We start from the raw sequence: 24,157 nt of genomic DNA, 5'->3' as shown, positions 1-24,157 counted from the left end.
AGAAATTTTTAATTTTTGTGTGTCTCATTATGGGATTTATTGAGCTTTATCTGAGCCCTGAAGTGGTATTTTCTTAGGCTACATAAAAATGTAATTTAGGTTTGTATTTGCCTAAAATACCTTATTTTGCTGTGAGAGGGTTTGTAGATCATCTGTGTGAAGAGACATCTATAAATTTGTAATGACTTATGACAGATTCTTATTAATATATTTTTCATCCTAGTAAATAGCTTTTAAATCTGTACTTGCAAGTATTGCATGCTCTTGTCTGAACTTTTGACTGCTAATTAGTCATTGCTGTTAAATTGTTCAGAATTTTCATGTCTACAGACAAATATGAAATATGGATTTGATTGTTCAGCTAAACTGATAGTCCCTTTTGCCCACTATAGGTCAGTGAAGGCTTGGAGAAGTCATTATTCTGTACTCTTTGCTCTGTGTTTTTTAGCTTGCAATCTTCAAGCTATGCGTTTCTTGCAATTGGGTAAAAGGAGCAGTAGCCAGTGTGGTTCTACAGCAATAGAGAAGAAATGAGTCAGTGCCATCAGAAATGCACACATTATAACTGAGCAATTGCTACTAGTAGAATATTAATCTCAAAATAGCGTTAGATAAGAGTGAAGATACTGAAATGTAAGAATTAAAGATTTCATTGCTAGATGTCTTGTTAAATGCATAGATTCATAGATGCCTCTGAAGCTGCAGTGTTACCAATAGAGTGGTTGTCGTGGTTTAACCCCAGCCAACAACTAAGCACCATGCAGCCGCTCACTCACTCCCCCCACACCCAGTGGGATGGGGCAGAAAACTGGGAAGAGAAGTAAAACTCGTGGGTTGAGATAAGAATGGCTTAATAGAACAGGAAACAAGAAACTAATAATGATAATGATAACAATAGTAAAATGACAACAGTAATAATAAAAGGATTGGAATGTACAAATGATGCACAGTGCAATTGCTCACCACCTGCCTATCTACGCCCAGTTAGTCCCTGAGCGGCAATTCCCCGCCCCCACTCCCCCTCATTTTCTATATTAGATGTGACATCACATGGTATGTGACGTCACATGGTACGGGACACCCCATTGACCACTTTCGGTCAGCTGCCCTGGCTGTGTACTGTGCCAACTTCTTGTGCCCCTCCAGCTTTCTCGCTGGCTGGGCTTGAGAAGCTGAAAAATCCTTGACTTTAGACTAAACACTACTGAGCAACAACTGAAAACATCAGTGTTATCAACATTCTTCTCATACTGAACTCAGAACATAGCACTGCACCAGCCACTAGAAAGACAACCAACTCTATCCCAGCCGAAACCAGGACAGCGGTTTTGGTAGGTCTGGCATAAAAAGGAAAAAAAAAAATTGTATCCTGCTACTAAACCAGTTGATTTTGGGTTAGTGTACAGGGTAAGATACCAACATGTCCTTCTTTCTTTTTATTTTCATTGACTTATTTGCAGGAGAGACAAATGTTTGCATGGAGTGCCTCACTGGTGGGGTGAGAAACCTGAATTGCATGTCCAAGTGTACAGTATCAATTTGTCTGGGGCTTTGTGTAGTAGATTTTTTTTTTTAGTATGAAGGAATGTCAGTGTGTTGCAGAGACCAAGGATCATGCTCCATTTTAAAGGCTGGAGTTGCAGGAACTGCAGATGGCAGATACCTAGTCTTGTGGCTTCATGTATTAGACCTTATAACAGAAATGAACATTTGATATCTTAAGTTCAGCTTTTTTGTTTCATTGAAATAATGATGCATAGAGAAGGCAGGAGTATGGTTCCTTCAAGAACAATAGGAAAGGTGTGTTATGTTATGACATGTTCTGCTATCCTTTGAAGTAACCAGCTCTGGCAATTGCCCCCAGTGGTAGTGAGCTTGATGAACCTACATGATAATGTAGTATGGCAAATATTCGATCTTGTAGACTAGAGAGATTTACAGAGTTAAAAAGCAGCCTTGTCGATCAATAATATTAATAGGGAAGAAGAGATAGACAGGAAAGGAACTGGGACTTTTAAAGATTAATTTAAATTAAATTTTAAATTATCTTTAAAATTAAAGTAATTCTCAGATAAGTCTAGTGAAAGCAGTTCATAAACCTGGGAATGGTTGTGTGAAGAAGTAGACTGTAGTAGAGTATGATCATGATTTCTTGGTGATCTATTGCAAGTTTGGAAGAATGGGTTTTGTAGAGATTTCTTCTTTTATGAGCAAGTCTTACTACATATTGATAAAACCACAGCATTTTATGATGGAGAAAAATGTCTATAACATGACTAGAATTCAATAATGGGCGATTACTTCTTTGTAAGAAGAGGTATGATTTGTAGAGAAAGGCACTATCTTTTACTAAAGCCACTCAAAACAGCTGGAAGAACAGACGAGCTTTTTGAGCACAGCTGAGAAAGGCCTCATTTACCCCAAATACTGTTGTTTTTCTAATTATATCAGATACTCAAAGACATTTTGCTTTTCTGTCATTTTATCCCATTTGTGTTGTTCTACCATCCTGATTATAAAAGAACTGTTATTAGGCCTCTCTATGAAATGTTTGAACCATCTTGCAGATATTGAGAGACTCATGTCTCCACTCCCATAGTAAAACATTTAAAAATGTTTATTGTTCTCACTTAATTTTTAAAATGAGATTTCCATAATTATATGCTGCTGGATCATCATACAAATATCAAGTGTGGCACTGACAGTGGAAGTGTAAAGACCTATCTGTGCTACTCATTTATTCCCCCTCCAACCCCACGTTTTGTTTGATAGTTAGAGCACCTCAACCTTAGTGGTTGTCTAATATTTCTCTGTCAGTGGTAACTTATAGGGACTAATTAGAAATAATCATTCTTCCCTAATATGCTGAAAATAAGATATCAGCTTTAGAATAAATGAATTTAGAGATATGATTCATAAAACATAATGAAGCAGTCAAAATTATTTGTCAGTCAAGAAAATAATTTGTAATACATTGGCTTCCACATTAGAGACCTCCCTTCTCCACGTTCTGCCTGGCTGAACAAGTCCTGTCCTATGCTCTGCAGCCGTGATAGGGTAATAGAGGTGGGAATCAAAGAAAGAAACATGAGGACTTTCCCCTAGAACTAGCAATAAAACAGAGATTGATGATAGGATGGGATCCATATTCAGATCTCATTAGCATCAAGAATTTTTATATTTGACTTTGAGAGAAACCAACCCATCATGTTTGAGTGGTAGCTTTACACTGTGGTGCTTTGTGAACCCTATGTTTGACAGATGTGTGATTGCATGGGCATATACATGAATATATAATGTTATCCATCATGAAAGTAGCCTGTCAGTCTTGGGCATGTGTGAGTTCCGTGCCAGCCAGGCTGCATGCAACAGTGAGCAGTGTGCCTTTGCTGAGGATACATGCTGTGATGTGTTTCAGAAGGGCAATAAATATGTCATGGCAGCTTGCCACTGGCTGGTTGTGCACTCCTGCAATTGTAAGGTGGTTCATGTGCTGGATGTAAAGATAGAACTACTTCATTCTCATCCTCATCCAGAAAGTTCAGGATTTTTCAAAAAATAAATTTTTGTGTTCTACTTAAAGCACCTATCTCTAATGATGGGATAGAGGAATGAAATATTGAAAGCTGTTGGAAGACATGAAAGATTACCAGATGCTTGTTAGAACAGCATGTTGCTAAGTAGTCATGCAGAGAGAGGATGGAAACTTCAACTGCAGCCCTCCGTGAAAATGCTCCCACAGAGATCTGCTTATTAATTAACACCAAAAAAATCATAGCAGGAGAAGCTGAAAAAGCAGCTGGGATGGTGAAAGCTTTATTGGTGAGGGACCACTGGACACAGAATAGTGCAAAGTGTGTTCTGGGTCTGGGGATGTTATGTGTCTCCCTGGCATAGGGCCTTTGGAGAAATTGTACAGAGGAGACGCCTACCTAAGAATCAAAGCTGGGATGTTCCTCTCATTTGTCTGGAAGCCCAAGTGGGCGTTCTTCATCCTGTGCTGGCTGCTTTCTCCAGCACTCTCTCCTTCTCTCCCCATCTTTTTCTAACATCCTTTTCATCTCAAGTTCATCTACACCCACCTTTCTTGTCTCCTTTTCCATCTGTCCCTCTGAACTCACCCAGAAAAATAACTGCAGAACTAAGAGGACACCTTGCCAGGGAAGGCTGCAGCCTGCATCTGAATGGGGAGGGGGCTTTGAGACAGCAAGTGGCACTCTTTGGAGCTGCTTCTTTTTATCATGAAGCATTTAAAAAACTTAGGTTTTAGGCTAGTCCAGTTGTGAGCCCCTAGTAATAAATCTGTCACATAATATATTGCATATGGCACTATCATTAACACTATAGGTAAATACTAAATCACAAAGAAATTTCTAGGGAAATTAAAATCTGAAGATTCCAGAGAGAAAAGCAGATTTGACAGCATTTGACAGTATTGATGCATACAGCTAGTAAATCTATACGTGAATCAGATGGAATCATATCCAACCATGAACACTTAAAAATAATGCATGTGTGACGTGGTGTAGTTAAAACGCTAGGTCCTGAGCCTACAAACGCCTGTGCGTGTGCCTCACTTGAGGAGCGCGAGGAGGTTCTCTGTGGGTCAGGACCTTGGAGAACTCTTGTGGAAAAGGGATGATTTTGAGGCTAGGAGAAGACAAGATGTGCCTGGTGTTACAGCTGGATTCAGCATTTGCAAGTTCAGTGATGTCTGACCCCAGAATTTTCCACTTTTCTGTTTTCCATCTGTGTTAGAGGCATATGCTTCTGAGGTCTTTCTGTAGTCATGACATTTTGTGCTTCCTGTGAGGCACTCTGTGCTAATACTAATACAAATTATTTTAAATACACTGGAAAAAATAGTATTAAAAAAAATTTTCCTTCAATCTGGGGAATACAACCATGGTCCAGTGTAAAGGTAGTTTTACTGAAACTACCTCCAGGTTAATTGGCTATATATTCTTTAATATTACTTCAAATTAATGCCATTCTAGTTTTCTCTCTCTTACACATTAGATTCTGATGAGTTTATTTTGATACTGCTAAAGTCCGCTCTGCCAATCCTTGTCCTTTCGTATACATATCAAAATTCTATTTTTCATAGACATTGTATGTTTCTGTTGACTCACTGGCTTTCAGTCTCCTTAAAGCACGTAAGTTCAGCAATCAGCTATTGTGTACTTCACCGATGGCTACCCATGCTTACTGTATTTTGGAGACTTTCCACTGAAGTCCCACTCAAAACTGGTGACTTGGTACACAGATGCTGAGTTCAGACCTTTGTGCTGCTTTGAGTGCTGCATAGACTGTGCCAGCTGACAATGCAGAAAGGTTTCAAGTCCAGCCTAGTAAGGTACTTCTGCACTGGGAGGTTTTGGAGATTTTCTCTTACCTGTTCTAATAGTGGAACAATTTAGTTCCTGGTAGCTGTGTTGTAGGGCAGCCACAGCTGTTCCCATAACTTCCCTCAGCTTGCTCAGAGCTAATGGGGGTTAAAATAACTTGACTGGAACCGCAAAAGACCTCCAGAAGGATATGTCTTGTTATATGATAGAATATGAAGACTTCCTGGTATTCGGCTACAGTACCATGGCTCAGCCACGTGGTAGGAAGAACAGTATAACACAATCTGTGTACAATAAACTTCTTTATCCTCTAACTGCACAAATAATATATGTTTAAAGGTATGAACATATGATTACACGTATGTATTTGCATCAGGATCTTTTAAGTATATATATAGACATCTCTACAAGCAGTATGTGTATTTACCTTTTAATAGTCACTTATTTTTCCCACCTCCAGACACGTAAGTGTATGTTAACAACTTTTTGTTCATGCAGAGATTTCTCTTCGAATTAATGCAAAGAGGAAAGAGGCTGACCAGCTATGAGAAATCAGATTTCTTGTATATAAATTGTGTACCTAAGATCTCCTTCTGGGTGTTGTTTTGAGTGTTACTTCACATGTAGCTGATATGCCTTGGTAATTGCTGTATGATGTCCATTGAACGTATTTGTCTCTGGGATGCAAAGATACAAATGATCCCCTCAACCAGTATACAAGTAAACACTGACTAAAAACCTTTGGTGTCTGCAGTGGTGGTCTGAACAGGGGTAACAGATGGTTTTACAGCCAGATGGCTGCACCAAGGCTGTGTCACCCAGTAGCTTGTGGTGCTGATGTGGTGACAGCTTTGGTCCTCTCCTCTTTGCCTTGATACTGCCCTGCCTTGTGGGAGGGGGTCTGTGGCACTTGTGCTATGCAGTTTTGTTCTTTGTGAAGCTCTTGAATGACAGGTAAGCTTGACTGTCTTGGAGACTTTTGGTTTGAGCGATAGCAGGAGTGATCTTGGATGCATATTATCAGTCCCTTTGAGAATAATGCAGTTTTATCTAACTTCTCAGGGATTTCTGGAGCCCTGAGCAGGGTTCTAACTTCTGCAGGTCTAATCTCTGGTAGAAAAAATAAATATATCCAGCTTTTATAAGATATTGTCTTAGGAACTTTGCAGAGGATTGGTACTGTGGTCAGAGCCTCTGGCAGAGCTCTGGATCCTGGTCTCATTTCTGGTCAGAGACATTTTAATGGAGCTAAATTCTGTGGGGCTCAAGAGTTTGTCAACTTTCTCTGAAGGGGGTGTTGTGAAGGGAGTGTGGGAGCAAATAAAAGAAAGCTAATTCAGTAACAGTGGGTGAAAAAAACCTTCTGCTTTTTCTTTCTGCTGTTCATGTTCTCCCTTGTTTCAAGCCTCCTCAGCCAGGACATCTCATGTCACTTGGCTAAAAGATGCTTTTTCCTCCTTCAAGTTAGAAGATAACAAGCAACACGGGTAGTGGTAGCTGAAGCCAGAAACAGTCATGTGGACAGTGAAATCAAGGGATGGCAAGTGACCAGGCCTATCCTTTGTGCCTGCTTAGAAATACAGTGGAAAAAAAGACACACTCATGTGGCTTCCCTGAAGAAGAGGAATGGAGTTAGCAGCATGTCTGGTTTTCTTTTTGTGCATGAAAAACATGGAGGAATTTTAAATACCTGATTTTGTTCATCAGGGAGCTGTTACAGGAAGAAGTTGCATTATAATTTATATTCTTAATTTTATTACATGACTGTCCAAAGGCCAGGGTGTATATCCATTTTCGAGCTCTGAATTTTTCATATGTATGACAATAATTTTGCAAGGAGATCTTTGTTCTCAAATCAGATTGAGAGTGGTAGGGTTTAAAATGAGTGAGATAACAAAAGGCAAGCATCAGCCACTTTGAGAAATGTGCAACTTTTTTTATCCAATCCTAAAAATTGGATTTGAACTTCCTTCCCTCTTATATCACTTGCCCAGTTTCTCCTAGTCTTCCACCATTGTTACAGGCAGGCCTGCATCCTAAAATACTGATGCCAAATAAGAAAATAAATTAATATTTTTGTTGGCTAAATGCTGCCATGATATACTGACTGGAGAAAACTTTTGGTTTTGAGGCTATTTTTATGTGGAATCCTGTATTTCCTAGCATAAATTGTTCAACGGAGTGTTTAGTTTGTGTGGTAGTTTCTAGATTCTCAGTTCATCAAAATTATAACAGTGCTGTAGGAAAGACTGGTTGTGTACTAGATATTTACTAGGACTCTGTAGTGTTTGCCAAGGGTTCATGAGCACAGGGTTGTACGACACAGCTGAGGCACACCATGTAGTTTTCAAATGAAGCGCTGAAAAGCTCTATGCCAGCTTCTGTTAAATGCAGATTGTATTTCTCCACTGCAGACATCACAGGCATCAGATTTATAATTCTTCTTTCCCCCCCCCCAGTTCTACTGATATATGAAAATGAGCATCTGGAGGCTATTGTTCAGGATAGAAGAGGTAGCATCAAGTGGCTTAGTCATATGCAATAGATTTTTTTAAGATGTGCAGGGAAAAAGAATTGTGGTATATAGAGCCAGTTACTCTCTCTGTAGTATTGAATACACTTATTTCCAGTTCACAGTATGTTCTTTGCCTGGAGAAGAATTGGGAGGGGTGTTACCTATTTTGAGATTGTTAAATGTATAGTTAAAATGGTTCTAACTTTATTTTTAGTCAATACACATCTGAAAATATACATAATCTCAAAGGTAGTTTATTTTTCTAGAGATATCTGTGGAAAATTGTTATACTATTCTTGTAATTGATTGGCATTTTTAATTGGCAAAAACCTTCTCAAGATAAGGAAGGTGAATCATGTGTTTCATGATCAACATCTTATGATGTCCAGGTACTTAAGCATCTCATCAGAATACATAACCTGCAATTTCACTTCCAAAAGTCTGTGTCTGGTACACATTTTTTCGAGGGTTGTTATGTACCCATGTTGGGGATTCTGATTTTTAAAATTTGATTCCTTTTTTTTTCACTTTGAGAGATATGAGACTGGTTCTTTGTGTACAAACTCATGATTTGGTTTGTTTTCATTCTTGTCTGCATGTATTTCTAACCTGTATGTGTGGATTCTGAAGGCAGAAGTGTTCAAAGCTTAGTCTTAATATCTTTTTGGAAGGGCATTTCTTCTTTACTTCAATAAATACACCAATATGTGTTCATAAAAATAACTGTATTTCTGGAGCACTTTGATTTAGTATGAGCCAATGTCTACAGCAATTTTCTTAAAGTGAGTAACAAGAAGGAAAGGCATATCTATTGCATCTAATTAATTTTTTTGTGTGTGTATACTACATGAATATAATTGAAGACACGAAAGGAATAGGATACTATTATGTAGAATCTTTGTATATTCTGCTTCCTAAGTGTGGCTCCGTGTGAGTCCTATGTCTACTTATTTTCACAATGGCTATTACAATTAAAGATAGCTTTGGATCATTCAGCTCTATTTCTGTGACTTCCTCTAGCAGGCATATATAACCATTTTATTCTAGTAGAAAAATGCATTTGGGAACAGGATTTCTTTTGAGAATAAATTTCATCTGTAGGCATTTCATTAAACATTTATTTCTGTTCAAAACTTTTTATCTGTTTTGACCCTTCTGAACTGTAGAACTAAGTGTAAATTAAATTTACATAGAATTGTTTAGAAAAAAATATTTCTAGTCTGATTATTCATGATTTTAATGTATTTTAGTGCGTGTAGTGATGTAGTATTTACCTACCAAGTAATCTAAATTGCCAACAGTCCTATCTGGAAGAACTGTTATTGCCATTCATTCACTTACAATTCTTACAGTATGCAATGTTCCCCTTTTTTTTGTGTGGTGGCAGTACACTTTTTGTTATGCTCTGAATACTGAAGTACTACTTTAGACTGATTTCAGGAACTATAGTATGGAAAACTCTTAGGTCCCAGAGTTTCATCCTTTTGATCGGAGCTAATGTATGTCGGACCACAGAAACACATGTAGTTGATTTTGTCATCTTATTTGGGGGGAAAAAAATGTGGTGCATAAGTTCTTTTGACTTCAACTTTAACATCTGGGACGCAGTAAGGATTTCATTAATGTCTTAGTAGCCGGTTGAGAGCCTAAAGATTTTTTTTTTTGGTGTGGAAAAATTTAAAATGCCAGATGATAAATATCATAACATTTGTACATGATCACTTAAAGAAGGGAATCAAAAGACTTACACTAGCGAATCCCACTGAGTCTTTGGGTATATGAATAGATGTGATAATTTAGCTTTCATCTGTTTGTGTGTAAACATAAAGAATTCATTCGATGGTTCGTTTTCTACCAAGAGTCACAAAGCTATGCCGAAAAAACAAAATGGCAACAAACAATTTGTTTCCCATTTTTGCATTGACAGATGAAGCTGGGAGATACCAAACTGACACAGATTGCTCTTACAAATATTTCTGGTCCCAGAAAAGAAGTCCTGGTTAAAGCAAGCTAAAAATAGTTAGGCTTCAGTTTATGATAGCTTAATTACTTGCTGCAAAATTGTTATAATCAGAGGATTATAACAATTATATATGATTATATATATATATGATTATAACAGAGGTGTTCTCTTGAATGAATAGTGTCCAGCAGAATCAGACAATTGTAGTGTAAACAAATGAATTTAGGCATTGAGTGGGATTTTTTTTAAAACATTCACTGTATTCCCAGTTATCATCCCAGTTAGGTTCTATTCTGGTTGCTTGAGGAAAATGAGATCCTGTAAGCAAAAGCAGCTGGAGTTACAAAATGTTTTGAGTAGTAATCTTTCTGTGATGATTCCATATAAATTAAATAGGAGACAATTTTGTTTACATATTTGGACACAAACTAGCTGCTCCGATTTCCTTCTTCAAGCTGAATGTAAAGAAAGTAATATGGATTGGGAAAGTATATATTTTGTTTTCTCTGTTTGTGATTGTTATGCAGGCTTCTGCAAAATTAGCTATTATTATTTGCCAAAAAATTGGAAGAAACATTTGGCTTCTTTTAAACCCTTCAGCATAGACAGCCTTGGTTATGTTGGTGTGATCTTCAGGATTGTATATTCCTAAATAAAAATGGAAACATTTGGAGGGGTTAGATAAAAGCATGATGAGTAATACTCTTGTATTAACCTAGACTCTTAATGTCTGGGTTTTCACATTGTCCCATGAGGAGAGTATGTGAAATAAGCACAAATACCTGTTCAGGATGGAAATGCTTACAAACAACAACTTAGTAAATATTTGTATGAACAAAAACTATATATGTAAATGTCATAAGTGTCTTAAAAGCCCAAAGGAGTAGAAACATGCTTAAACTTAACACCAGTTCAGACCTTCAAAGACAGTTTATGAACACTGCTGCAGAATATTTGCAAAAAAACTTCTAAATATTTTCTGGCAAATATTATTGCTGTGTGAAAGGGTAAAATACATTTAAAGAAAATGAGTGCAGATTTCTTTCTCTAGACAGGATTTTTTCCTGAAATGTAACCTACGGAGTTTTAAATTCCATGCATATTTGCTATTTCAAACTGGAGTGACTAATATGGAATTCACAGCAGCTAAAACATTGATGAACTTTCCCTATGATTAAAGATGAATCTGAGCTACTATTTGCTTATTTCTGGTAGTAATGGAGTAGTCATGACCTTTAGTGAGGCTAACTAACATATGTTCTTTTCTGCAATGCATTTCAGAGTGCTATAATAACAGTGGAAAAATTAATATCAATATATGCTATCTGCCAAAATACTATTAAGAATATTACTCTTCTTACCTCCATCTTACTCTTTTAATTTTTAAGGTTGAATAAGGGCATGGGGTATACTTTAATTAATGTAACTGTCCTCTCCTCATACAAGGAATATTCCTATTTAAAAGTGATTAAGATTTACTGTCCTTAGCTCGCATAACTGCTGTCCATATCTCTATATGCTTTCCTGTTTTAGGGGAAGAGAAACAATATTATTTTATTCAGGAAATGGTTTTCCTTGTCTTTCAGTTCAAAGAGATATTGTGCTTTTGATGAAAAGGGAGCTGTTGCTTTTTCAGGATGTACTGACACTTAAGGAGAGACAGAGAAAAAAGTAAATTGATGCTTCTGTGTTTTAAAACTGGCATACGGGTGAAGAAGTTTGCTCGAAGTAGAAAATAGATCAAACCTGCATCCATCAAACGTAAAACTTTTATACTGAAAGACACCAATATGCACTCCCCAGAGGTGATACTCTTTCCTTTTCAGACTCCATTTTACTGTTTGGCAGTGGTAATGCAACCCAGGACTTCATTCACTTCCGGTATCTTTCCCGAGTCATCGTTTGCTTTCGTGTGGGCTGTCAGACACCAAAGGATGGAGCAGCTGAAGGGCTTGACCCTGCGGGATATGAAATGCCCCCAAGTAGTTTAGAATTAAATAGGACAGCAGGCTCTACAAGACTCTGCAAGAATCTAAGGTTGGGGAATACCTGGAGGACTTTTGGGAAGGCCAGGGAAGAGACAGGTCATGCCTAGTGCCTCACAGCCATGAGGGAGAGGAGCATGAGATGTTTCAGCTGATAATCTGAGCTTTTTAGATGTCAAATTCTCAAGTTATTTTCCTTTTGATTTTTCCCTTTGTTTAATAAGTAAATCATTTATTTTACTCTTAGTTGGTGTGCTGGGTCTAATTGAGACTGTGTATTTCACACCTGATTTCAGGAGACTGTACATATCCCATAGTCCAAGCCAGACTCAGAGGTATGTTTGTAGAGTCAGATGGCTTAGTCTACACTAACATAGCTATTTGTATTCCAGCTCAGGGCTTTGGAGGATAGGGGAAGAAGTGAAATAACATTTGAGAAGTATCTTTACATGTAGTTAATTTATATATATATTTATTTTAGTGTTTCTTTTCCCCCTGTGAACTGAAATGCAAGATTATATAAATTTAAGACCTTTATCTGAAAGCCTTATTCTCCGTCTCATGAAGTATTCTGTCCCATTTTCACTTATATTCCCATGTGCAGGTGAGGTAATAAGAGATTTCTAAAAGGTTCCTCTTACTTTGTAAAAAAAAAAAAAAAAAAAAAAAGAATCATAGCCTGTGTATTTAAAAGAAAGGTGTGAAGGAGATGGTTTCTTATGATTTTGCTGCTTGCCGAAATTCCTGTCCACTGTAATTCACATTTGCTTCTTTCAAAAGCAAACTGGGGATATAAACCCAAAATATTTCAGTGTACTAAAAGCACAAACTTTGGAATTTATTTTGTACTGCCTGACAATAATCTTTTTAATGGCTTTACAGCATGCAGAGAGACAATTTTATACTCAATTACTGCTCTGTTAGGAACTTTTGGTTAGAATCACAGACTTTTATGAGAAACTTATCTTTATTCTTTTCTATAGATCCCCATCTTTAGACTGCTCTCTTTGCCAAAGAATCAAGTGAGCTAATCGTTCTGGGGATTCTCACCAAATGGCTTGGGTGAAGCCATGGAGTTGTACTGAGGGTTGGTAGGATGCTGGTGAGCCACAGAGTGCGCATCTTCCACTGCCTTGTGCTGAAGCACTCTCACTGCAGAGGAAAAACCCCCACACTTGCATAGATTTAAGTCACTAAAAATTGAAAACTGTGGAAGCAGAAGTTAATTCTTTCTCCTTTGAAGGATTTTAAATATTTTTGCAGTCTTGTAATTGCACTTCAATTGCTTGGATAATGACATTATAACAAAAGATTTTTGAGATATAATGTGAAATTCTGGGACATTAAAGAGCTGGTGACAGCATGATTTCCAGGACTGATTTCTGCCACATCATGACAGTTTTGAAAATCAATTGAAAATCTGTTAAGAATTTCATTTGACAAATATATATGTTTGTTCATCTTTGCAGGTGTATGTGCTGACAGAATGAGTATGCTTTCAGGTATTTAAATGTTACCTGAATAGAGATAACTGGAAACATTTTTAAAGTTAAGCATGCTACTTGCTTTGCTGAATCAGGAATATAACACATAAGTAGCTAGAAGCCAAATTGTGAAGCCAGTAGAAGTTATTTATGCATGGTGGTTCACTTTTTTCTGTTTTTAAGATTCCATGTTAGTCCTAATTGTAAAGATTGCTTCAGGAAAAAAAAAAAGAAAAATGATAAATAGGAGAATGACCTCACACTTTCAGATACTTGATGATAAGCTTCACTGACAAAAAATTAATTTTCTTTTTAAAAAAATAATACTATGAATAAAAATCTTCAGAGCTTTTCTTTTAGAAACTTGGCAGTGTTCTTTCTTTTTTAAGCTTTTTTGAGGAAACTGTGTTTCTTAATATGCTGGTATATGTTAGGACTAACTGCATCAAGATCCATTTTTATTAGTGATAAGGTACTCGGCTATTTGACATTATGTTCAAAATAACGTGTGTGTGTGTATGTATATATTTCCTCTTGAAGAGCCCTCCTTCCTACCTGTCTTACTAAGATTAAGCAGCTGTCTACTTAAAATATGTGCAAAGGAGGAGGTTCTCTTTCCTGGCAGTCTCCTTGCCCCCCTTATCCCCTGGACTGCTCTCTCTTCCCCAGAATTTCTCTGCCTATCTCTGATTCAGGGTAAATGATCTGGATATATGGGCTGTGTATGTGTAGCTTATAAGCAAGAATAGATACAGGACATACAGGAGAAAAATCTGATGAAGCAAAATATTTGCATTTTTGAACACTGACCTGGTGAAAGGTCTCTTAAGGTGTAATAGGGTGCATGAAGAAAAGCTTAAAGCTGCAAACAAAATTGTAGCTTACCTAATAGATCAAGGTACCTGCATTCATTTTGGCCAGTTGTATCAGCTTAACATGATCCAAGGTCTGAGTCTGTTGACTGTAGGATTATGGGATTTTTAGTTCTTGTTTTAAATCTGTGACTTCACTGAAACCACAGTGCATTTACAGAATACTTGTGCTGGCACAGAACATGTTTCACAAGAGAAACTGGATGTTCTCACCTCTGGGAATAGCAGTGCCCCTAGAGAGAAAGGGCGAGTGCTGGAGACTTGACATATTTTAGCTGTTCACATCTCATTTGTTGCTCTAAGTCTGCTATAGTTTTAATTTGCTAGCACTTTTGCTACATTTTATTATTTGTAGGGAAGACAAACATGTACAGGCAGGGTAGTTTTTAAGTTAGAAAGCATGCAGATTGCTTTGTACTTGGGATAGAGAGGCCAGCGAGAGCTTGCTTTACACAACACCAAGAATTGCTTTATTTGTGAACAAAAACCCAAACCTGTTTCTTCAATTACTTAAAGGGAATGAAAAGTAGAGGTATTAAAAGAAAGCCCCTAAACTCTAGAAAAAAATTATTTCAGATTTCCATTAAAGTCACAGCATCAGAAAAATTGTTCATAGATTGTGTTTGTCAGTACGTCTAAATTTACAATTCTTCTTTTTCTGTGGATCACCTGGATCATTGTATTTTATCTACACATTGATATTGTTCATGACTGGTGCAGAACAAGTGTCACTGTCAAATTTAATATGTGTTTACACTTGATAAGAATATGTGGGTAGTAGAAGTTTCATGATATTGTAAACTATTAACTTTTTACTTTGAAGTATATCATGGTTTTGCTAGCTGTGTTAGCCAGGCATCTTGTTCCCATGGAGCAATCTCACAGAAAAAAAGCAAGTGGGAGTTTTTGGATTTTAGAGCTGATTCAATTTTGCTAGAGTAAGAATTAGAGGTAAAATGAATGCAAGCAGTAACAACAAAAAATAAATAATTGAAAAAGGGACAGAAGTCCTACTACTGATGAGAAATAGATATTTTTCACTGGGCAAAGTGACAGCTGAATGAAATGAAGAACCTGTACTGGGAGGCAGAACTATGTGAATTGTTTAAGATTTTAAAAGTCTTTTAACAATTATTACCCAGTTCCTTGAGAAATTGCCTTAGCAACTGAATGTGAGTTATTGCATGCTGCAACAGCTTCTGTATCCATACAGAGACTTTCCTTACAGTGCTTCTTCACCTCTCCAGCACAGCACTTTGACTTGAAGGAAACTTATTTTCTATGAATATTTATAGTCTGTTCTTCTTCTTTTAAAAGAAGTTTTATTGATTTGATTACTGCTCCCACAGAACACAGATGAAAAGGAACCACTGAAAGGAGATCAGCCTCTGTCTTGTCAATTCTTGAATATTATACATTTTATTAATGTCAGTCTAGGTTTTCCTGTTATTATTCATAGTTGAAAAAGAGAGGTATTGTAACTGAGAGGGTTTTTTAATACAATGTCTTTTTTCAGGCTTGAGCCACAACATTTTAACCTTCAAAACAATATATTGACATTTCCGTGACACAGAATTATGGATTAGTGCTAAAAATCAGAATTTTGTAGGTTGGAAAAGGGAGTGGTGTGCTGAGCAATGATATTAAGTAAACAGCAGTACTTTGACAACATGGTTCCCAAATCACTGACTAAAACTATGAAGAGAATTGGCTTCTAGAAGCTATAGTGAATGATCAAGAAATTACACCTAACTTCTCTAAAGCAGAGATTTTCAGTTTCATAGCAGACTGCAGTTTAAAACAGAGGTACCTTCACCTCTGTGTTCTTGCACAGGGCACTTCCTTCAGCAAGATTCGTGCAGCACTTTCATCAATTGCATGTACAGAAAAGTATTTAACTTTTAAATTGAAGAATTAACTTGGAGGAGGAGAGTTAGCTGCATACCCGTAATGGGATCCACAGGCAACAGCTTGTGAGCAATGGCTGTAAGGTATAGTTATAGTATGTGCATGTGTGAAAGAATTCCTGTATATATGTAACACAGAAATATTGTGCTTTCACTGCAAGGGTATTCATACTCAGTTCATCCAGGTATTCAGATTTGCACATAGTCTTTGTCCTTATTCAGTGTTCAAATTCTCTTGCACTGTTTTCAGGTATATACATGCATGCACATGTGCATGTGTGTTGGCCCTGACAGAGGGGGCGTCCATAGACTTTGTAAATATTCACAATGGATTTCTGTGTGGCCTTGAACAAGCTTGACTGAAGTTCTTCGAGGACTTCAGATGTCAAACTTTCCATAGTTAAGGGTCAATGTAATGTGATTGCTTAGTTCTCAGCCACCGATTTGGTATGAGTTACAGACCTAAATGATACAGAGAATTTTGGATTTCCCTTCCCTCTGTGCTTCAGTTGCTTATTTCTAAAAAGGGGAACAGGAATTCTCTAGCTACTTCATAATGATGGGAGGTGAGTCACATGGAAGACTGAAAATGCCCTTATACTATTACTAACCAAAGGCGTAAAACCCCATGAAGTATTTATTTATAAATATATAAGTGTATGACAGGGGCATACACAAGGATGTCAAACTTTGGAGTGTAGGACAGAGTTAAGAAGAGGAAGGGAAAAGGCGTCAGTGTAAAAATGCAGATGTTTCCACACAGTGAACACAAACTTGCAAGTTTTATTATTTCTGCAGTGTATGCAGAGATTTCTGCATAGCCAGTATGGGTACTTACACTGCCATTTTGTTTAATGATTATGTCTAGACTATTATTTATGCTAAAGGGATATCTTATTTATGAATAAGTGCATATCTTTGCCTTGGCACTGTTGGGCGGGCATGTATTTAAATGCTAATCCTCTGAGCCCAAGTGGCGATCCAAAGGGAAAAAGCATCTTAGCTACTAGAGATTCAGCGAGGTACCTTCCATAAAGGTTTCATCAGATAGCTCCTCAGGGCCTGGAAAAAGCATCTTTTGATCTCTTCAAATCAATTTGACATTCAATATCAAAACACATGTATGCCCTTTGAAAAGGGTAATCACTGTAATTGAGCTGCATAGTCAGTGTAGATGTGAACCTACGGCAATACCGCTGCCAGTCACACACGGCGTCTGGTGGCTGAAGCCGAGGACATGGCAGCCGGTTCACCTGGCTCTGGCCTTGCGGAATTCAGCAGCCAGGAGCTCACCTTTTCCTCTGAGTCTATGCAATCTTCTCAGTATCAAGTTTCTGTAATCCATTTTCATGTAATTAATGGTGTGCATGTTCACCGAATTGTTTCTCTTTCAGTATTGAACTGTTTCATCAATTGCCCACATATCCAAACCTACAGCTGAGAGTAGTTTCTCATATCTCAAAATATATGACATTATTTCGGTATAATTTTCACTTTGTTTGCTACCTGATGAATGATGTCTTATGTAATCTGAGGTATGTCAAAAACAGTGAGAAAACATTTACTGGTATTTGAATTTACATTTTCTTGTTTGGAAAGAAAATGTTTCAAACCTTCCCCAGACCTTTCAATCCCACTTGAGCTATTTGATATAAATGAATCATAAGTGGTGACATTCTTTTCCAGTCAATTTTGCAAGTAAAATCTAGTCCTAGAACTCTCAAAAGCACCTATAATCTCTCACATGAGAAATACTTAATTGCAGCGAGCCAGCTTCAGTAGATGCCCTGCTTCATCTAGGAATTTTCTGTGAAAATATATTCATTTGGAGCCTCTATTCTTCTAACTCCACTTGGAAAATGTGGATCTAAACGAGCTTTCTGAAAGACTGAGATACCAGTTAACTAGAAAGCAAAGGGATCTTTTTTGCTACTTGAAACAGAAATTAGGTGTTTTTTTTTTAAATTAGTTGCCAATCTCCCTTTCTATGAAGGTTTGAATGCAAAGAGAGTCTCATCATTTGAACAAAAGTGTCCAGTCACTTGTATGAGAACTTCCAGCATTTCAAAGGTTTTCATATTTGCAATATAACCAATTGTTTGTCATGGGGGGAAAAAAATCCCCAACCAGACATTGCAACTTCAAACATTGTTTTGCTCAAAAGCAGTAACATATTTGTAGTTATTAAAGGTAGTAATTTCTACTTAATAGCAAGTCTATTTCAGATGGGAAAGTTAGACACTTTCATCCTCAAAGAAATATGTCAAAAAAAGGGGACATGAAAATAAAAAAGAATTCCTATAAAGTCTCTTTTTTTCTTTTCTTTTCCTTTAGCATACCCTTGCTTCCATCTCTATTGCTGACCAAAGGGACTGAGGTTCCCTTTGAATCTGATTTGAATCATGGAGGGTGTAAGGGGTTTGGAGCTGAAACCATGGAATATGTTATTTTGTTGAATGGAGCAATTAGTTACAATCTATTTACAATGGCCTTTTATTCTTGATTCACTCAGGGGTTACTGGAAGCTCCTTCTAAAATGCATTTGTTGTCCACAGCTGCTTGTCAGAGACAACGTATTCCAAATGCACAAAGTCCTTTGGGCATTAAAGGCATGCCAAGCATTTAGCAGGACATGAAAGGGATTTGGTGAAACTAGGAGGCAAATTGTGCTCCTGGTTGTGACAGTGAAGTGGGGAGGGTGCATTGGGGAAGGACAGTCTGACATTATCTTGGGTGAAACTGATCCCATTCTGCAAGTTAAATTTTGCACTCTGTACTGTTCGTTGCAGAGAGCGTTGGTTAAAAGCTTTGAGGGAAACTTTCCAATAAATTCAGCAAGTTTAAATCAAGTGCTTCGTTGATTTCCATGTTCAAAACCAAGTGTATTTGTTGTAATGGGGAACCAACTGGCTCTAGGAACTACTCGCTTAATAGAAACAGAGGAAGAGAAAAGCTGCACGGGACTGAAGGTGTGAAGAGTGACCGAGGTACTGCGGCTGCCTGTACGATCACAGCGTGCGCCCTCCCCATCCCTTCCAGGGAGGGAGGGAAGAGCAGCAGAGAGCGTGGGGCGATGTGGTCGATTCCCTCAGGTTTCTCAGGGAGCGAGACAGTCAGACTGACTTTAAGCTGACCTCTGGAGCAGAAGTGGGAACTCTGAAGTGACAACACCGTGCCAGGGAGCTGCTGCAGTGGTGCCAGGCGTTCCTGCCCTGCATGTGGAGAAGAGCTGCGTGGGTAGGCAGGGATATGTGGTGGCATTCCTGTGGCCATGTGCTCCACTTCAAGCACAGTGCCTGTAATGAAGTTTTCCTTGGGTTTTACCTAGCAGCAGAATTCTTCTGATTTTTTTTTTTTTTTTTTTTTTTTTTTTTTTTAAAGAAAGGAATAATACTTTTCTGAGAGAAACCCCTCAGGAGTTACATCAACCATATGAAATATAAATACATTTTCTCTCCCATTGCATAAATGATGGATTATCTTTTCACCGGAGAAACCAAGAGTAGGATGTAAGGAGAATTGGTGTAACTTGCAAAGTAGGCTGTGGTGTACAGCAGCAGACTGTTATAAAACATGACACTGTAGGAAATATGATTAATGTGTGATGGAAACCCCTTGGCAGATCAGTTCACTAAAGTACATGTCCTACCACGAGAGCGCCATGGTTTGTATTATGTGCAGTAAGCGTCTGGACAGAGGTAAACTACTACCTGTTGGAGTATTATTTCATCCAGTAATGTGTGAGATTTTTTAAAGTATAATTAATAATACAAGGCCTTCTTTATTGCTTATGGAAGAAAAGCATTTGTCATTTTTCAGGATGAAAAGCAAGAATTTGTGAGTGTAGAAGTGAGGTACCGTCCTTTTCTTGAGCAAGACGTGACTGATTTAGGGAGGAAAATACATAGAGCTGAACGTGAACTTCGTGTCCTCATACCAATTAGCAGCAGATGAGAAGTATGCTGCAGTAGCAATTGTCTCTGTGATAGCTGTGGGATGCACAGAGAATGTCAGTTTGCTTTATGAAGCTAACTGAGCAAAACTGCCTGCTTGGCATGTGCTTCACGGGGCTGGTAGTTTGTCACCATTACGAGACACCACTTTTGTAGAGCAAGTGAATACAGTTCTTACACCAAAAAAAAGGGAGGGCAGTTTCCAAATCCTCTAGTATGAGTGTTATAAATCTGATATATCCAGACCCCTGATTCTGAATTACATTAAGACCCCTCAGGAATTACACCCTGGCAACTATTCAAGCTCCTGTTGATGCATAAACAGGCATGTTTATGAAAACAGAGTAGCTTGGATCTGTTTGTCCCTTTTTGGTTGGTGATGAGCTAATTTTATTTTAAAACTCAAGGGTCTTTTCTGCTTGGTGCATGAAGGGACAGAGTGAACTCAGTGGAGCTGAAATTTCCTGAATTATAATAATCAGTGATTTTAGCCCTGGCTCTGGGTTAGGGAAGGATACTAGGCTGGTCTAAAGGCACTGTGACTTTTTTCCACTTGCCTGAGTCAGACTTTTTTTTTTTTTTTCCATTATATTAGTGCAGGGAAAACTTACAAAGTTGGAGGGCTCCATAACCTGTAATTGGTGATATTTCCTGTAATTTTGTCCTTTTTGTTTAGTTTGACAGGCTTTATTAGTCAAGATTTGGGGAAAATATTAATATCAACTTTTTAACTTTTTTGTCTAACTGAACTCTATCAACACTGCATTTATTGTTTACACAATTACTATCTGGAAACTGATATTAGGGCAAAATATCTAGGAGTAAAATATATTCCCAATGTGACTTATTTTAGTGAAGTTGAGTGAGGGGCAGCTTTGTCTCCTGTGTACTGAAAGGAAAAAGTAGTTTTGATAACAGAGCTTTGCTACAGCTTACCTACAAGGAAGCAGAACCAAAAATTAAGATAAGAGATTTCATAAAGAAAATCTGTATGTTAAACCAACATGCTCAAAATAGTTAAATACAAATTCTGATAAATAGCTAAGATATTCAGGAAATCTGCTTTATATTGTAGAAACTTACAGTTGCATTGTGCAAAAATACTAAGCTATTTTTAAAAAACTACATTGCAAGTTCTCAGTAGAGCTGATAAAATTTGTCTATCAGCTTTTTCACAGGAAAATTGGATTTTCATTGAATGATTTTTGTGCGTATAAAAAGTATCTCTTATGCAATATTTAAGACACTAAGAAACAGATTTCTCAATTACTTGTGAAAATATTTTGCTTTTTATTTACAAGTTATTTTTTCTACCAAAAAGGTAATTTCTTAAAAAAAGGCTTTTGTTTAATTTCTCCATGGAAAATAAGCCTTTTTCTGACAAGTTCTCCCTCCGGCCTCCTTTGAAGCACACATTTTTGTGCTGAAAAGTGAAACAATGTCAAAAATGCTGGGGTGTTACTACTACTGCTCCCTCAAAACATGAGTGATTCTTTGGAGGAGAAACACTTTTGAATTAAAACTGAGGACTGACGCTCACGAAACTTGTCCGTAGGGTTCTGCCTATGTGACCTTGGCCAAATCATTAAAATAACAATCCTGGGAGATGCATTTGAGGGCATTTCACAGATGCTGGGGCCTGTGCTCTTTGTATTTCAGTTTCTCCATTCTAAGTGGACCAGCAGCAATCGAGGATCACAGGTGTATCAAGGTGCTCTTTTACCCAAGCCAGTGAAGACAAAATGATTTCCACTTTCAAATAGACAGAGCTGTGAACTGTAAACTGTTTCTTTAAGCTTTGTTTGCAACACTGAAAGAACCAGAGCCTTTAATAATGAAGACTCTAAGTAGTCCCATTTATGCTAGAAATCCCTGTTTTGCTCATCCAAGTGGGTTTTTTTCAGGCTGCTTCACTTTGAAACACAGCACATCTGAAGGAAAATTGTATCTATCTTGTTTACAAGTACTGCAGCCTGCCAATTGCAAGTCCAGTAATAGACATTTCCAGGTAGCAGAGGCTAAGGCATAGCTTAACCAACTGGTATTAACTACATATAGTAGATAAGAAAAGCTGTCATTTATTAAAAAAAAAAAAAAAAAAATCTGTGAGTTTTTCTTCTCCACAGTACACATACAAAATAAAATAAATTGGTGAATTGTGCAGCAGTTTAATTTTAGCTCAGAGAGGATTATATGACCTACGCTTATTTGATTTTTCACAATGTTTGCTGTGTCATATGGTTAACCTAGTAGGACCTATTTTTAACTGTTCTGTTCCTAGAGTCCTTTTAAAACGTGTAATGTAATATATGTAACTTCTTAAACATCTCAAGTTGTTTGTAATTTAGGCTTTGGAAACATCTCCCCACGCACACAAGGTGGAAAGATATTCTGTATCATCTATGCCTTATTGGGAATTCCTCTCTTTGGTTTTCTGTTGGCTGGTGTTGGAGATCAACTAGGGACAATCTTTGGAAAAGGAATTGCCAAAGTAGAAGATACCTTTGTTGTGAGTATGCTGACTTCCTCATGTGTTTTTCATGCTGTTTGTTGTTCTGAAGTTAAAAGTGAAATGAAAAGTCTGAAAAACATCATCACTGTAACCAGACGTATAGCAAAATGTAGGAAGAACTTTGCGAAGTCTAAACATATATTGAACACCTCTAATTGAGAATTGGACAAAGCCCAACATTTTCTACAATAATTATGGTTGAGAAGAGGAACGAGATCCAAAATATTTTATTTTTGCTTTGCCCTTATAATGCTCCTAAGGTTGCTGTGATGCTTACCTTTAAAGGTTCTCATATAGATTGTGATAGGAAATCAGTGACTCCGAGAGATGGAAGAGGGGAGCTGGAGGGGTAACGTGGAAATTATTGCTGCTGCTTTGAGTTGATTCACAGAAGGCATTTGGTGCCTGAGTCTAAAATCACAGTTCTTAAAATCTCTACTCAGATGCCATAATACTTGAGGAAATGCTTACAGACTGCAGGCACCTACATTTCCAGATTTATGGGTCTGTAGGTGACTAAAGCTTTGGGCATTCACAGAATAAGGACAGCCTAAATGGTACAGAGCCTCTTGGTGCTTCCCTGGCATTGGACTCCTCTGTGGTCTCCTCACTAGGTTGTAGGATGTTCTACTGTTCAAAGTATTTTCAGCCTCTTCTGCTAAACTGCTTAGCACAGCCTAGAGGTTCGTGCCCTTCATTTTCTTTGGCTACTGATCTTTAATTATTCATGCAAAGTGGCACAGCTTTAGTAGAGGAAGAGACCTGTCAAACAGACTAGAAGCTTGTGCAGATATTGATAAAGCTCAGCCACAGCCAGTCCTTAACAATGAAATGCCTTGAATTCTAGCAGAGGAACTTAATTTACTTGACTTAGTCTCTGTTTCACAAACAGAAAAGTTTATTAAGATTGTATTTTACTAATGCAGTTATTAAAAATGTATTTACTGATATTTTTGAAGCATAAAATAAATGGCATAATGAAACTTAATAAAATTAATTATTTAGGTGTTTTACTAACCTTTAATAAAATGTTGTAGGTTTAACTATTACCTAATGTTCAAAACATGTATGAAATACTATTTGTCTTTTGATATGTAGAACATGTCATATCCAGTGAATATTTAGTAAGCAGCCTGGCTTTTTAGCTGTTTGCATCAGCACTGCAAGTGTTAGAAGGATTGTTTTTCTGCAACAAGCCCTAATGTTGCAATGCAGCACACCTTTTCTATGTTGAAAGGGTCTGCCATGGCTTTATTTTTGAAGCAAAGCAAACTGGAACTGTGCTGAGTAGTCTTATGCAATAGGTAAATACAAACTTGAAAGCTTTTTAAGTAAAGGCAGGTATTTTTTACTTTGAAACATCAGCTCAAGTCCAGACAAGATACTGGTAAAGAACATCCATTTCCATTGAGATTTGTCTAAAAAAGGGAAGAACATTCCATAAGAACATTTTATTTTTATCCTTTCTGTTTTTTTATAACTGAATTTTTTTTGCTTAAAAGTACAAAAGATTTGAGACCTATTTGTGTGTTTCTTAGCCTGTTGCTCATAGGGATAATAGTTTTCCTTTTTTTGTAATGGATATATCCCTACAACAGGAATGCCCCAACATAAAAAG

At 37.4% G+C, this 24,157-nt stretch overlaps 1 protein-coding gene across 13 annotated transcripts in view; it reads left to right on the top strand.

The window, feature by feature from the left end:
- The window catches only part of KCNK2 (potassium two pore domain channel subfamily K member 2), a 131,372-nt gene that overhangs the window by 79,326 nt on the left and 27,889 nt on the right, over window positions 1-24,157 (top strand). For all 13 annotated transcript variants that reach the window (XM_030035883.1, XM_030035880.1, XM_030035879.1 and 10 more), the window contains one exon: window positions 22,376-22,536. In XM_030035883.1, coding sequence (XP_029891743.1) covers window positions 22,376-22,536 — 161 coding nt within the window. The remainder of the gene's footprint in view (window positions 1-22,375; window positions 22,537-24,157) is intronic.

This window comes from Aquila chrysaetos, chromosome 13, assembly GCF_900496995.4.
Source record: "Aquila chrysaetos chrysaetos chromosome 13, bAquChr1.4, whole genome shotgun sequence".
NCBI lineage: Eukaryota > Metazoa > Chordata > Aves > Accipitriformes > Accipitridae > Aquila > Aquila chrysaetos.
The sequence above is the reverse complement of the archived record's forward strand: the minus strand, read 5'-3'. Positions and strand labels throughout refer to the sequence as shown.